The sequence below is a fragment of the Miniopterus schreibersii genome, assembly GCF_964146895.1.
Source record: "Miniopterus schreibersii genome assembly, chromosome: 1".
Classification (NCBI taxonomy): domain Eukaryota; kingdom Metazoa; phylum Chordata; class Mammalia; order Chiroptera; family Miniopteridae; genus Miniopterus; species Miniopterus schreibersii.
The window spans coordinates 181,031,568-181,047,634 of NC_138101.1; the positions used below are offsets into that span (position 1 = coordinate 181,031,568).

Sequence of the window (16,067 nt, forward strand, 5' to 3'; positions counted from 1 at the left end):
TAGCCTCATTTTTCAATTTAAATTTTCATAATCCATTAGAACTGTTTCAGAAATTAGAATTTGCCCCTTTAAATAACTTTTAGTTCCTGTCCTCTTTCTACCATTTCTTTTTATCTTTCCTTTGTAATTTCAATGTATTCAGTATAGCTTTGCCTACATTCTACTTTGATACAGACTGGCACAGCAGCTGAATATATTGATTTTTCATGCATTAGCTTTTCTTTCATAATCCTCTATCAGTTCTCTGATCCATGAGCAAGAGAAAAAGTATAACAGGTAAGATTGCTTTTTAAAGTTGTTTTAAATGCTTTACATGACTGAGAAAAGAGAAAAAATGAACATTTTATTGTTACAGTTTAAATTTCATTTCAGTGACTCTAAACATGAAACCAAGGGGATAAATGTGTTTTGTTTTTGTTTTTCCTGTTTGGGGTAATTTTTTTTTTCTGAGTTTGCATAGAAACCGTGTGGTACACTGGTAATCTTGTCAGGGTACAAACTTGGTCTGACTTTGTTATTTGGTTTATTTGTGAACCATGTACTTGCTCTTCCTCCCAGAAACATAGCTTGTAGGCAAGGTTAATCCAGTGTTGGCGATCCATGTCCTAACACAGCATCTGTAAGTTAATACGCAATCGTTCCTTCCAAGGATGGATTTATCACTGTTGATATATTTTTATTGTTTTATAGGCATTATGGGCATAAATATGTTGCTTTTACAGTTAAAATTTTTGCTTGAAGTGAGTGATTTTCAAACTTGAATTTGGTGGGCTGTCCATCTTGTAATGGTGGGAGTAAATGTTTCCATAGATAGTAAGACAGATCTTGGTTGAATTTACCTTGCCTTTCGGAGGGTGGGCAAACCAGAGGGCAGGTTATTCAGTTGCATTATAGTGACCTGACTCTTCTTCCCCACCTTGTCTTTAAAACCCTTAACTGCAACCTTTAGGTAATGGGAAGTAGGGGGTTGAAATCAGTCCCACTGGTTTACAGAAATGTATAATGGAATAATTATGTTTTAGCCAAGTGATTGTCTTTCTAGAAATTATTATGAACCAACGCATTCTTCATGGTCATTTTAGTTATATAATCATTGAGTGGCTAACCACACCTGACACAATCTCCCAGCATCCAAGATCGGAGATTCCTGGTCTGTGTAGAGTATATGGTTTTGCACGAAATCTATCTAGTCTTGTGATTGCTTCAGTTTAATTTGTTAAGTAAAACCACAAGTATTTAATAACAAAGTACCAGTGGTTTTTGTTGTTGTTGTTCCCAGTATTGGGCATTGCGCCGGGAAATATCTGAATACTGAACTACAGAATTAACTCTAAAAGCACTTTTATTGGTTTCTAGAAACTGGAAGAAGAGAAAGGCAAAAAAGAAAAAGAAAGACAGGAAATTGAGAAAGAACGGAGAGAAAGAGAGAGGGAGCGTGAAAGGGAACGAGAAAGGAGAGAACGAGAACGAGAAAGGGAAAGAGAACGTGAACGAGAAAAGGAGAAGGAACGGGAGCGGGAACGAGAACGGGATAGGGATCGTGACCGGACAAAGGAGAGAGATCGAGATCGGGATCGAGAGAGAGATCGTGACCGAGATCGGGAAAGGAGTTCAGATCGGAATAAGGATCGGAGTCGATCAAGGTAAGGCTTTCTAGAAGTTACTGATTTCCCGAACTGGTTAGCAGTTCATTAGCCTTTTGTATTTCTAATATCCAGAGTTTGTATTTTTCTCTTTCTGAGATACCAGTATGTATTAACACTGAATTCAGAATTTGGGGCTAGGATTATATTCTATGCCTCTGCTGAATATGGAGGAGTTTACAATTCTGCAGAAATCAAACTGAGTTCTGGCTTGTTCGTATATTTCATAATATATGTTCTCTTCCTTGGTTTTTAAAGGAAAACAGAAAGGAGACTGATAGATTAAAAAATTTTTTTTTCATGTAGAGAAAAGAGCAGAGATCGTGAAAGGGAACGGGAGCGGGAAAGAGAGAGAGAGAGAGAACGTGAACGAGAAAGAGAGCGTGAACGAGAAAGAGAGCGTGAAAGGGAACGAGAGCGAGAAAGAGAGAAAGACAAGAAGAGGGATCGAGAAGAGGATGAAGAAGATGCATATGAGCGAAGAAAACTTGAAAGAAAACTCCGAGAGAAAGAAGCTGCTTATCAGGAGGTAAATTGAGGAAATGCTTTTGTTTGTAAAGCTTGGTACTTAGTAGCCTAGTCAAAAATTTTAGAACCCTCCTGGCTGGCGTGGTTCAGTGGTTGAGCAATGGACCTATGAACCAGGAGATCAGGAGTTTGGTTTCCCTTCAGGGCACATGTCCAGTTGCTGGCTTGATCCCCAGTAGGGGGCGCGCAAGAGGCAGCTAGCTGATCAGTGACATCATCTCACTGATGTTTCTCTCTCTCCCCCTCTCCCTTCTGCTCTCTGAAATAAATAATAATAAAAAATATTAAAAAAATTTTTAGAACCTTTCCTTTGTACACATTTTTGAAGCTCTGACAATTTATTTTTTAGCGCCTTAAGAATTGGGAAATCAGAGAACGGAAGAAAACCCGGGAATATGAGAAAGAGGCTGAAAGAGAAGAAGAAAGAAGAAGAGAAATGGTAATGTTCTAGGTTAAAAATAAGTGATTTTCAGATATAAATGAGATCAAATTTTTACTGTTAGTTAGAAATAACTGTAATTAAATGTACAAGCTCCCAGTATAATTTTATTTGTATATGTTTCAAACAACCTTGAGACACTTTCAGTACACCAAAATATTTTTGTCTTCTATTTTTCACATTTTTGCTGTCTAAAAAAAATTACCTTTCAGCATAGTTTGAAAGTGAATCTGTCATAAAATAATATGTAAAATGAGAATATACAGAACTTCCTCTGGTTAAGAATCTGCAACATTTTTGAATTTGAAGAGGCTTTGGTATTCTGTATTGGTTGGTACATTTGGATGGAGGAAAGAGTGTCATGTGAAGACCTCGGGTTTTATAAATCAAAATTACTGTTTTTTGTATATAACATTTATGGATTATCGTTTTTCCTTAGGTTACTGTTTATTCTTTTGACTATCTGATAATCATAAAAAATACATCTTGTTTTTCACATTTGCATTGTTTGATAAATTATAACAGCGAAGCAATTGGTTTAGGTTGTACTAAGTAAAATGACAAAAATATATTTTATCATAGTATTTGCTTCAGTAGTATGTTCCATGTGTTCTGTCTTTGCCAGAATTTCATGAAAGTTTCTTTATCTCCAGTTTGGAGATTATTCTTCCAAAAACTTCACACTGAAGTTAGGAATCTTCTTCAAATAGCTTTTGAACATGAGACATAGAGGGAATTTTTGTAAGTAACCAAAAGGGTGCATGCAGCAACTAGATAGATAGTTTGGGTGTTCTGGATAGTACATCCGCTAATGTCATAGAATTATTTAAAATGTTTTTTATTTCCCTGGACTTCAGCTCCCATTCTAGAATTTCTTTTTCATCCCTAGGTTGGAAAGTAGTAAGAGACATAATTATTTGAAGAAATAATTGTGGAATAGATTTGAAGTGATTCTGCTTCCTACAAACAAATCTCAAACCTCTCTTTCTAGAGAAAAATTTCCTAGTTTTTGTTTGGGAACTTAAAAAAAAAAAAAATTACAAAGCAGTTATTTGCTTATTATAAAAATGTTCAAGTAACAGAAATATCTGATGTAAAAAGAAGTTTCTACTCTTCAAGAGTGTTAACTTATGTTTGTTTTAGTATTTACCTTGTGGGCTTTCCTGGGTTTTATTTAGATATTTGCATTGTCATTGCTACCTGATAGTCTGATTTAATTCATTTGACAAATTTTGAGTGTACAGTATATCCCAGCCTTGCGCTAAGTACTGGACATACAAGAATAAATAATGCTTCTAACTTTGAAGTAAGTGGGTAATATTGTCAGAGATAAGGTACTTTAGCATGTGTGAGAGGGTTTAAGGTATGGTAAAGGTGTGTTCACAGTTTTTGGGAGTACAAGGAGAGACTGTGGGAGGAGTTGGTCATGGATAGATGATTAGATTGGGGAAGTCTTTACAAAGGTAACATTTGAACTGGATGAAGTGTGCTAAAATTTTACTGTAGTTAGAAACCTACCATTACTTACTTTGTATATAGATGTAATAGTTATCAGTATAATAGATGAAGATTATATATTTATACATATATAATTGTTAGATATAACTGCAATTAAATATAATATTTTGTTGTATATTTGATATTTCAAAAATAGGAATAAGAGGTTTGTGTACTTCCATGGTTTGTGTACTCAGAGTGAGACAGGCATTACCTTTAAATTGATGCATGAACATGATTTAAATTTTTAATCCTGCATTTCAGAAAAATTACTTGTATTATTTACCTACAAATGAAATGTGTAAAATATTTTTGCTCAGTTAACAAATTCAATAAGATAACTTTCAGTTTTGTTTCTTGGTGTGCTCAGGTTTCATTAATTAGAAAATAATTACTATACTTTGAAGGTTATGTTCAGGGAGCAAATTTATTATAGCATGTTATGTGTGGTTTTTATTTTACAGATAAGTCCTAAATCTGACTTATGAGTAAAAGACAAAAGATATATACTCTTTTTGCATTTAAAATATGAAGTATATGAGAATTATAAAGTTCAAGTGGTATGGATAAGAAAAATCTGTTCCCAAGAAAGGGGGAGGGTGTAACCTAAGTGAATGTTACATTAATTTTGCACACTTTATCCTTCCTTTCCTCAAAGGCAAAAGAAGCTAAACGATTAAAAGAATTCTTAGAAGATTATGATGATGATAGAGATGATCCCAAATATTACAGGTAAAGAAGGCTTGCTTTACGAACTCATACTTTTAGTACTTTATTGGCTATGTTTTCCCTTGTCTACCAGAAAGTGCAAGTTCACTCAGCAGAATAAAGAAAGAAATCTTCATATTCCATCTTGTAATCACCCCCATAGCTGATATGCTGTTTTGAGGGGGGTAGGGGAGGGTAGTGGGTAGTGGGGTAAAGAGCTATTGGCAAAGGATCGACAATTCTATGTATCTTTGGGGGGGGGGAATAATAGTATTACAGATTTTTCTTGCTGTGTTTTAAAGAGGTCCAATTTTTATAGCAAGGTATAACCAATCTTTATACTATCTAATGTGGTCTAGAAATTGTTGTCTTCAAGGATTTCAAGAGTGCCACACAGTAATCCAAACTCCCTTCCACCCTCCTTTCCGACTCAATGGATATATTACTGTGAAGTGAGAATTGGTGAAGCCTGCTTTCCCTCATCTCTTTGTTCCCATGGCATTTATAAACTACTTTCATTCTAGCACTTATGGCACTGTGGTAAAATTGTTGGTTTTGTTCTGCTCCCTCTACTCCAAGCTATACTTTCCCTGAAGATACGGACAATATTTTTATTTTTAAAAAATCCCTCATGTGCCTCACATGATCCTGGCATGTAGTAAAGGCATTTAACATATAGTTTAGTTTAATACACTGGAGTTAAAATGAAACATCAGAATTAGCAAATTAAAAGAATGCCAAGGATTTGTTTTTTTTGTAGAAAATGCAAAAAATGTGAAATGATTGAATCATAAAATAGCACATAATTTCAGCATTCTGAGATATAATAAACTGCTAGATGGAGAGAACCTTTGCGTTCTATTGATTCTGCACTACTTCTAGTACTTTTTTTCCACAAGGGAAAGAATTTATTTTAATTGAAGATACAGAGCTATCCTTAGTGTTATTATTATTCCTTATGTTAATTTTTCACAGCTTAGCATCCAAGGAAACACAAGTTATGTGCTGGGATTTTCCTGTGGAATAGGCACAAAATGAGAGCTTTCTTTCTTGCTGAAAGCTACTTTTCTGCTTGTTTTATATACTTATTTAGAATGACTTAATGAGGCATGGTTATAAGTGACAACACAATGCTCACTTATTAAACAGTGTTACGTAGAGATCACAATGTCTTGGGTGTTCTGCAAATACAGAACATTAAGAGTCTTCAGTCTGTTAGAATACAGTTTTAGTATTGAAGAAAGTGCTTTTGGAAACATCATGTGCAATAATTGATCCCCTGAGTATTAAATAAGGCCTGTTATGATTTTCTTTTGCAGAGGAAGTGCTCTTCAGAAAAGATTGCGTGACAGGGAAAAGGAAATGGAAGCAGATGAACGGGATAGGAAAAGAGAGAAGGAAGAACTAGAGGAAATCAGGCAGCGACTTCTGGCAGAAGGGCATCCGGATCCAGATGCAGAGCTACAGAGGGTGAGTTACTATCACATTCATAGCGATATTTTTTTTTATTTTTAATGTATCTTTATTGATTTCAGAGAGAGGAAAGGAGAGGGAGAGAGATAGAAACATCAATGATGAGAGGGTCATTGATCGGCTGCCTCCTGCGCACCCCTGACTGGGGATTGAGCCCGCAACCCGGGCATGTGCCTTGACCGGGAATCGAACCCCGATTGCCTGGATCCTGGGTGGACGCTCAACCACTGAACCACTCCCAGCCGGGCTAAATATTTTGTTTCCAAAGTAAAAATGTTTTTAATGAACAGCTTGTCATTCATTCATTTATTTCTTAGTCCTCACCCGAGGATTTTTCCATTGGTTTTTCAGAGAGAGTAAAAGGGAGGGAGGAAGAGAGGAAGGGAGGAAGAGAGGAAGAGAGGAGCATCAATGTGAGAGAGAGACATTGGCTGCCTCCTGCATGCACCTCTACGGGGGCTGGGGATCAAGCCTGCAACTGAGGTTCATGCTCTTTACCGGAATCGAACCCCACACCCTTCAGCCCGAGGGCCAATGCTCTGACCACTGAGCCAAACCAGCTAGGGCAGCAGCTTGTCATTTAAAAGGAAAAGACTGTGTCATAGGACATGGCATACCCCATGCTTATTAGGAATAGAGTTCGTCATTTCTAAAAAATTTTTAGTTCTTAATATATCATCAATCTAATAATACTCTAAATTCTTCATATCAACTTTTAAAATCTGTTACATGCTATTTGTTAACAGAAACTATGTCTTCTTACATGTGCCTTTTATTTTTCAAAATGAAAGTGTTCTTTTTTCTGTTGATAAAGCACTTACATAAATAAATAGAAAGTTCAGACAAAGAACGCAATGAGATTAAAGACCACCTGATTTCTGTTAGCCAGTTATAGTCACTGTAAATGTGTAGTTAGTTTTTAAATGTTAACACACAGGTATACAGATACCTTTGTCATATATAAGTTTTATAAATGGGATTAAAATTTACATGCTGTTTCTCTGATGTTTTTAAATCAGGTATAATCTTTCACCCAGAATTTTACCAATTTATAGCCCTTCTGTCTTTTTCCATACTATCACACATGGCATATTGTCAGTCTTTTAAATCCTTACCATTGTAACATTTAGGTTGGGGTGTTTTTATTTTTTAATTCTCTGTCTACCAGTGGATTTGAATTCTAATGTTGTTTCGGATATTTTTATTGTTTTCTATTTTTGTTTCATGCTGAAAAAAATTATTTAAGATTTTATAATGCTCTCATGATTATTTTTTATTACCTTTCATAATTTCGGGGACAGTGTTCATTTTGTTATAGGCCTTAGACTTCTGAATTCTGTCCATCACCCTATTTCTTTTGTTTGTGAATACAGAAGTGACTACCCCCCTCAGCCATTAACTAGGGAGAAGAAATGATTGTGTATGACCAAGCTGAGGATTTGAATAGCCTCTTACGTATTGTCTGTGCTGTTCTAAAATAAAACTTCTAGTTATAATTTTTTTTTTTAAACCCTCACTCGAGGATTTTTTTTTTTTTTAAGGTTTTTTGGTTTGTTTTAAATATATTTTTATTTCAGAGAGAGGAAGGGAGAGGTAAAGAGAGATAGAAACATCAATGATGAGAGTCATTGATTGGCTGCCCTCTTGCCTGCCCCCTGCTGGGGATCAATCCTGAAACCCTGGCATGTGCCCTACCGGAGATCGAACCCACAACCAGGGTATGTGCCCTGACCCAGAATCGAACCTAAAACTTTTTTGATGTATGGGACAACTCTCCAGCCAGCTGAGCCCACCTAACCAGGGCTCTTTAAATTTCTTTAATAAAAATATAAAAACATAATTTTTATTTTGAATCAGCCAACTATTTATTATGTATTTACCTTTGTTAATCTGAAGAGTTTATATAAAGTCACTGAAGAATGGCAATGTGTAAAATATTTAAATTTTACAGAGTGCCCGACTGGTGTGGCTCACTGGTTGAGTGTCAACCCATGAACCTGGAGGTCACGGTTTCGATACTGGCCAGGACACATGCTGGGATTTTGGGCTTGATCCCCAGTAGGGGGCGAGCAGGAGGCAGCTGATCAGTGACTCATCATTGATGTTTCTATTTCTCCCTCTCCCTTCCTCTCTCTGAAATCAATACAAACATTAAAAAAAAAATTTATAACTCAGCTTTCTGACTATAGAAGTAGGCAATGGTTTTCATTATTCCTAATGAAAAAGAAAAATAGAGATTTTTTGTGAAGATAGTATAAAACAAAAAGCCAGTTGAGTATAGTTGTGGTCTGTTTTGGTTAATTAGGTTATTTTTTGTTTTAGATGGAACAAGAGGCTGAGAGGCGCAGACAACCACAAATAAAGCAAGAACCAGAATCGGAGGAAGAGGAAGAAGAAAAGCAAGAAAAAGAAGAAAAACGAGAGGAACCAGTAGAAGAGGAAGAAGAGCCAGAACAGAAGCCCTGTCTCAAACCAACTCTGAGGCCCATCAGTTCTGCCCCATCTGTTTCCTCTGCCAGTGGCAATGCAACTCCCAACACTCCTGGGGATGAGTCTCCCTGTGGTATTATTATTCCTCACGAAAATTCGCCAGATCAACAGCAACCTGAGGAGCATAGGCCAAAAATAGGACTAAGTCTTAAACTGGGTATGTTAGCATTTTCTTCCTTTCTTTATTTTTCCTTCTGCAAACACCTCAGTTTTGCCTTAAGAAAAAAGTAAATGTGTGCTGCTCGGTAGGTAGGTAGAAAAATATTCGAAAATGCCTTTCTAGCTCACTATTGTTTTCATAGTGCTCCTATATCTGCAGCTGCCTCGAGTTCTGAGAAGAAGTGAAAAGTTAAATTTTCTAGTACTTGTGAGTAGTGAGTTATTTTTTTATAGTTGGGATTTTTCTCTGAGATTTGTGGAAGTATATTTTGCACTGCTTTTGAGGGGATGGTGGGTTGTAAAATGTAACACTTGAAAATTAAGTCATCATGCTAATATAGTGTTTTTACTATAGGTGCTTCCAATAGTCCTGGTCAACCTAATTCTGTGAAGAGAAAGAAACTTCCTGTAGATAGTGTCTTTAACAAATTTGAGGATGAAGACAGTGATGATGTACCCCGAAAAAGGAAGCTGGTTCCCTTGGATTACGGTGAAGATGATAAAAATGCTGCCAAAGGCACTGTAAACACTGAAGAAAAGCGCAAACACATTAAGAGTCTCATTGAGAAAATCCCTACAGCCAAACCTGAGCTCTTTGCTTATCCCCTGGATTGGTCTATTGTGGATTCTGTGAGTAGCAAATTGTATTTCATCATTTTATTGTAGGTGGTTTTGAATATAGCATATAAACTCGGTTGATACTATTAATGACACACAGTGATGATAAATGTGGCTGGAATCTTGACATTGCTGAGAATTTAGTAGATTATTGGGGAAATTGGTGGTGGTACTTGAAGTCTTCATTAATTAGAAGCAAATATATCATGATCTATATCTGTCTTAGTTGTGAAAGATTTTTAATATTACAAAATAAGTTTATAGACTTTTTTGTTAAGTGTAATAAATTTCTTCAATTTAGTAACTATACTTTATTTTGCAGATATTGATGGAACGACGAATTAGGCCATGGATTAATAAGAAAATTATAGAATACATAGGTGAAGAAGAAGCTACATTAGTTGATTTTGTTTGTTCTAAGGTTAGTCGTCTTCTCCCTTCACCCCCAACATTTGTTTTATACTTTAAAATAGTAGACACTTTCTAAAATGGAATTTAAGTGCATTTTAATTTAGTTTCAGTTAAGATATTCATGACCCCCTTGCCACATGTTTCCATTTCAAAGGGTCATAGAGTAATAGAATTGCTGGCTGTTGCCAATTTTGCTCTCTCCTTGCCCTTGAGAATGCCTTGCCACTCCTTTCTTGTCTTAATGGTTAGAATGGTGGTGAAGTACAGTTGAGGTTTTGTGGAGACAGCTGATAGCTTCTCTCATCAATTTTTTTGTCAGTCATCCATCCTTTGGAGGAGGAGCAATAGTTTTCTTTATAGCATAATATTTATTGATTACTGTGTGACTGGCTTTGTTCTTGGCAGATACTGTGTTAAGCATTTTTTATAACCCTATCTTCTTGAAACCCCCTAATAACCTTAGAAAGTGTAAGTTACTAACTGTCCTAAGACAGTTATTATAGTAGAAATACCATATTTTTATAAAGGAATTACTAATTACACTTAAATTCCCATACTAGTTTGAAGTTACCTTAAAATTGCTTGACTCTCTTGCTTTTTTGTTTGTTTGGTTTTTATAAATTATTTTCAAAATGACAATTACTTGTTTCTTTTAGGTTATGGCTCATAGTTCACCTCAGAGCATTTTAGATGATGTTGCTATGGTAAGTCAGAAATTTATTGTTATTAATACCTTTTTAAATTTATTGATTTGAGAGACATCGATTTGCTGTTGCACTTATTTATGCATTCATTGGTTGATTTCTTGTATGTGCCCTGACTGAACCTGCAACGTTGGTGTATCAGGATGACAGTCTCACCAACTTAGCTCCCTGGCTAGGGCTGTTATTAATATTTTAATTAATATCTATGTAAATAAATTAATTTCTGAATTCAATTGCTTTTCTAACTTTGTTGGTTCCAGAATCTTTTTATAAGCCTGAATTAAAATTTGTATATGTATTAAAAGAGGTTAAAGGCACCCACAGCAGGATATGATTAGACAACATGAAAATTAGAGCTTGCTTTTTGACCAGTCTCTCCGCTCTTCCACCTTTCATGTTTGGTTATAAATGTAAGTCCCGGAACTGTTAATACATGTAGAGAACATTTATTAAGTTCCTACTGAGTAGAGCAATGTGTTAGAAGGTGGTAACACATTGTCAGCCCTTGAGCTATCAGGGAGATAGGTATACTAATATTGATACCCTATTATAATATACTTGTATAATGGGGCAGAGGAGATAGAGCATCTGATGGTGTTGAGAATAGGTAGGGGAAGCATCACAGGAATTACCATCTAAATTGAGTCTATAAGATTGTATATAGTTCTCTTGAACTACTGGCTCATTAAAAGTCTGGCTCATTAAAAGTTTTACTAAAAGTTCTTCATTTGTCATCATTGATAAATTTAGGGAAATTTTTCAAAAGTCAAAATTTCTAGTTACTCTTAGGTCACTTACTGATCACTTAGATACTAGGCACCCTTCAAAGCACTTTGTACATACTAAATTTTAAAATTATGAGCCAGTGTGATGTAGCTACTGTTTTCTTCGTTTTACAGATGAGATAATTGAGAGGCTCTTTGTGGTTATGTACCCCAACCAAGGACATGTAACTAGGAAGAGGTAGAAGTGGGATTTGAACCCAAGTAGTCTGGCTAGAGACCTGGTTTGCTTAACTCCTAACCTAAACTGGTAACATTAGGCCACAAATCTTCATGGCAGTGATACCCTGAAGCTTAGTCATAGCTGCCTTCTGTAGAATGAAGCACGATACTTCATTTTACTTCACTGTAGCACTGGTGTAGAGGGCCAACTATGTGTGTGGGACGAGGGCAGGTGTAGTAGGGAGGACATGGTGCACCTAATTCATATGTAGATAGGAAGATAATTTGATCTGTTTATTTGCCGAGGGTTAGGACCTTTAATTTATTCAGTAGTCTTGTGTTCCTTTGCAATGATGACCGTTCACTTACTGTTTACTGTATTTCAGACACTATATTAAATGCTTTACATGTATTCTCACTTAATATTTAATTCAGTGTCACATATATAAGGACTTCATAAGTACTAAGATTGTAAGGTTATTTTGGGGGGTAAATGCGATACTCTGTTATAGTTATGTAGTTGTACAGCTAGTTCTGCCTAAATTACTGTGTTCTCTTAACAAACATTTGCTTCCCTTAGGAGATAAGTTTTTCAAAACATGTGTAAATGTAGTATTTGTAAAGATAAAAGTTAGAATAAAAGTTGCATCCAGAAAGTACTGTGATGTCAGTATCCAGTAAGCCATGGAATTTTGCTGAATTTTTTTTTTTTGTTTAGTTTTTTGTAATTTACATGTACTAAATTTCTCACACTAGATAGATTTCCTCTAAGTTATTTTATTGAAAGTAAATGCTTGTCAGTAGTAAAAGCCCTTTTTATACCGGTCACTATTGTTGGGAGGTGCTGATTGTTTATCTTACACGTTTCTGTTTTGTCTTTTTCTCTTCTAGGTACTTGATGAAGAAGCAGAAGTTTTTATAGTCAAAATGTGGAGATTATTGATATATGAAACAGAAGCCAAGAAAATTGGTCTTGTGAAGTAAAACTCTCTTTACATTTAGAGTTCCATTTCAAATATCTTCTTTCCCATCCTTCAAAGGACTTTGAAAAAAATTTCTTTTTTGTCTTCAAAGACATTTGTGAGATCTGTAATTTTTTTAAAATGTAGAAAATGTGAATTTTTTTTTTTTTGGGTCCTCCAGTTTGTTGATGCCCTGTGTACTCCCTTGGTTGTAAAGACATCTGAATCCTGCCTTGGTTCTCTTTATACTCACCAGGTACAAATTACTGGTATGTTTTATAAGCCACAGCTACTGTACACAGTCTATCTGATATAATCTTGTTCTGCTGATTTGTTCCTTGTAAATATTAAAATGAATCCCCAATTCTTTTGCAGAATTGCACTTAATATTGAACTGTACTGTATAGGAACCAACATGAACAATTTTAATTGAAAGAATACCAGCCACATCTATTACCCTTTCCCCCCTTGATCAGAATTGGCAAGCTTTCATAAAGGCATGAAATTTAAAATTAGAGTGCAAAAATTAGATCATCCATTCCTGCTGTATCAGTATGAATGTGTTTGTGTGATTGTATGTATAAAAGTATTTTCCCTAATTTGCTTTGGAGGGCTCCCTTAAACATTTTCTAATTGAAAAGTATAATTTTAAAGGAAACATGGTATTGTGCCAATCCAAATGTCTGGGATAATTAGGTTAATAGTCTCCCAGAGCATAGTATTCTCTTATGGCAAGAAACAAACAGTCTGTTGAACAGGATGGGGTTTTTCTATTGATAGCTGGCTACTTCAGCCTGTCTTTTAAGGGAGTGTGAATCAGTGGTTACTTCAGCCTGTCTTTTAAGGGAGTATGAATCATTGGTCTCCCTCCCCCCTAATTTCATTGTTCAGAAATGAGTCAGATCCTTAGATTCTGGAGAGCTTTATTTAATGCATTTTTGCACTGATTGGTTCTTAGTTTAATTTTGGTGTACCCCTTTGTTTAAAAAAAATTTGAAAAGCATAAAGGAAAAAAACTTTTTAAAAATAAAATTAGGCAATTTTACAGACGAGGAAAGTTTGACAAAGTACAATAGAATTTCAGCATGGCATTTTAAAGAAGTTTACATCTTATTTCTAAGGATAAGGTAAATCATTTAAGGCAGTTACCACTAATTTTTTTATTTCATTTTTGTTTTATAAAGGCTTTATAGCTTGTATATGTATATGCAAGCACAACACCTTGTTTACCTGTGCTCATCAAAGTTTAAAAATACATTGATGGTGTTAGAGAACATGTGGGGCTTTCTTTATTGTAGATAAGAACTTCACCAGGGAGCAAAATTAACTGAAAATGTAACAAGTTTTAAACAGTTCTAGACACAAAGTAGGTGCAGCTATTCCATGTCTGAATATTTATTTAAAAGAAAGATAAAGATTGGGAATAGGAAGATAAAGCATAACTGAGCTTGAGTTACTAGATTTTTTTACATCTTAAGAGGACATTTGAAAACACTGTTCTTAACTTTGGACCATGACATGGTTCCATTATGTAAATATTTCAAATATTAAAAATGTATATATTTGATCTCGGGGACTCATTCTTTCAGAGTCTTATTAAATAAGTGGCATCCTGTTGTAATTGTGCAGTGCATACTAGAAACTTGAAAATATGGGCTGAATTGATTGCTCTGAGTATTAATAACGGTGAGAGGCCATTTACCTTATTTTGGATTAATGTATATGTCTATGGAGATATCCCCTTTTAGTATTATATTTTAAATTCTGATTTCTCAAGGGAAATTTCAGAAACATGCTCCTTGCCATTTACAAATTTGTTTACTAGCCTTTTCTCAGATTTACCCTCAGCCTAACACCTTGTTTGAGCTTTATTATGCCTATCTTCTCTTACCATATTACTACTTCTAAGGCATCAATATATGAGGTCGTTTTTATTTAGTCAACATTGGCATTAATTTCCTTCCTCCTGCTCTTTCATTATATTTATCTGAAACCCTTGGGGATACATATCATGTATTGCATAACAACTCCAGAGAGATTTGCCTCAATCCAATGTGTTAAAGACCATTACAGTAATAGTTTAATGTCAGTTCAAGTCAGGTTTTGCCACCAAGCTTAAAATTTAAGGTTTTCAGTTTCTGGTTTTTCAGATTTACTTATAAAGAATTGGACATGTAGCCTGGCCGGTGTGATCCAGAAGATTAGATTGCAGTGTGGTTCAGTTTCCTGTCAGGGCACATGCCTGGGTTACGGGCTCAATCTCCAGTGAGGGGCATGCGGGAGGCAGCCAATGACTCTCTCATCATTGATGTTTCTATCTCTTTCCCTTTCCCTTCCTCTCTGAAGTCAATAAAGACATTAAAAAAAAAAAAAGAATTGGACATGTATAAACTGCTGGGGTATTCTAGTGTCTGGGAGAATATACGTAAGATTTCTACTAAATTGCTTGAGTTTTCTGGGTGGTCTTTACCATTTGCCCATAGTTTAATTTCAGTTTGGAAACCTTGCTTAATTTGTACCGCCCATTCCAGTTATAAAATTATAATGAAATTTTGGCAACCAATATGCTTTTTCCTCATTTGACCCTATAAATAAAATAATTTCAAATATCTATTATCTATTTACAGGAGGGAAGATAAATTATTTGAAAGGTTTTTTTGTTTTGTGTTTTAATATAGAGGAAGGGAGAAGAAAGAGAAACATTGGTTGGTTGCCTCCCTTCGGCATACTGACCAGGGACCAGACCTGCAACCTGGGCATGTTCCCCCAACTGGGAATCGAACCAGCGACCTTTCAGTGCACAGGACGACAGGCTGAAGCTTTTTAAAAAAATCAAACTTTAATGTGCACGTGAATCACCTGGTGGAATTTTGTTAAAATGCAGATTGATTTAGTAGGGCTAGGGTGGGGTTGAGGTGGTTGATGATGCCAGTGCTAACAGATCCAAGGACTACACTTTGATTAGCAGTTTAAGGTATTTACCCAGTACTAGTATTTTATCCTAACAGTACATAAATACAGCTTAATTTTCTTTTTAAGTAGATTTTAAGGAGAAAAACATTTTTGAGGCAAATAAACATACCTATTCTTTATGTTCATGAATGTAATCTATCCAAAAATAATGCCTGAGAACAATATTATAGGCTTTATTCCTAGCCAGTCCCAGAATATTTCCTCAGATAACTTTATGCTGTTAACTCTGAATCTTGTCATAGTGCTTTCTGATAAACTTTATGTAATAGTAGAGTCTAACGATTACTCTGTGGAGAGTGCTGTTTCAGGTACTTATCAGGCACAAATACTGGATATGGTGGACAAAGTGAGAAAACTGAGCTTGAGAGTCAAATTGGACTAAACACTTAGCTTTTTCTTTCAGTAAAAAATTTTTAATTCGAATAAATGTAAGCAGGTATACTAATGTGTACGTGAGGTTATTTACCCAGCTCTTTCTAATTAGTTCAATGTATGTTTCCACTTCTGTCCAAAAATTG

The 16,067-nt window shown here is 35.3% G+C and overlaps 1 protein-coding gene across 2 annotated transcripts in view; it reads left to right on the forward strand.

Moving 5' to 3' along the window:
- The window catches only part of RBM25 (RNA binding motif protein 25), a 50,589-nt gene extending 36,446 nt beyond the window's left edge, over window positions 1–14,143 (forward strand). For both annotated transcript variants that reach the window (XM_081143215.1, XM_081143214.1), the window contains 10 exons: window positions 1,357–1,643; window positions 1,950–2,172; window positions 2,521–2,610; window positions 4,766–4,839; window positions 6,135–6,285; window positions 8,611–8,935; window positions 9,293–9,567; window positions 9,878–9,976; window positions 10,623–10,670; window positions 12,506–14,143. In XM_081143215.1, coding sequence (XP_080999341.1) covers window positions 1,357–1,643; window positions 1,950–2,172; window positions 2,521–2,610; window positions 4,766–4,839; window positions 6,135–6,285; window positions 8,611–8,935; window positions 9,293–9,567; window positions 9,878–9,976; window positions 10,623–10,670; window positions 12,506–12,598 — 1,665 coding nt within the window. In that variant the 3' untranslated portion in view covers window positions 12,599–14,143. The remainder of the gene's footprint in view (window positions 1–1,356; window positions 1,644–1,949; window positions 2,173–2,520; window positions 2,611–4,765; window positions 4,840–6,134; window positions 6,286–8,610; window positions 8,936–9,292; window positions 9,568–9,877; window positions 9,977–10,622; window positions 10,671–12,505) is intronic.
- Window positions 14,144–16,067: the final 1,924 nt, after the last annotated feature.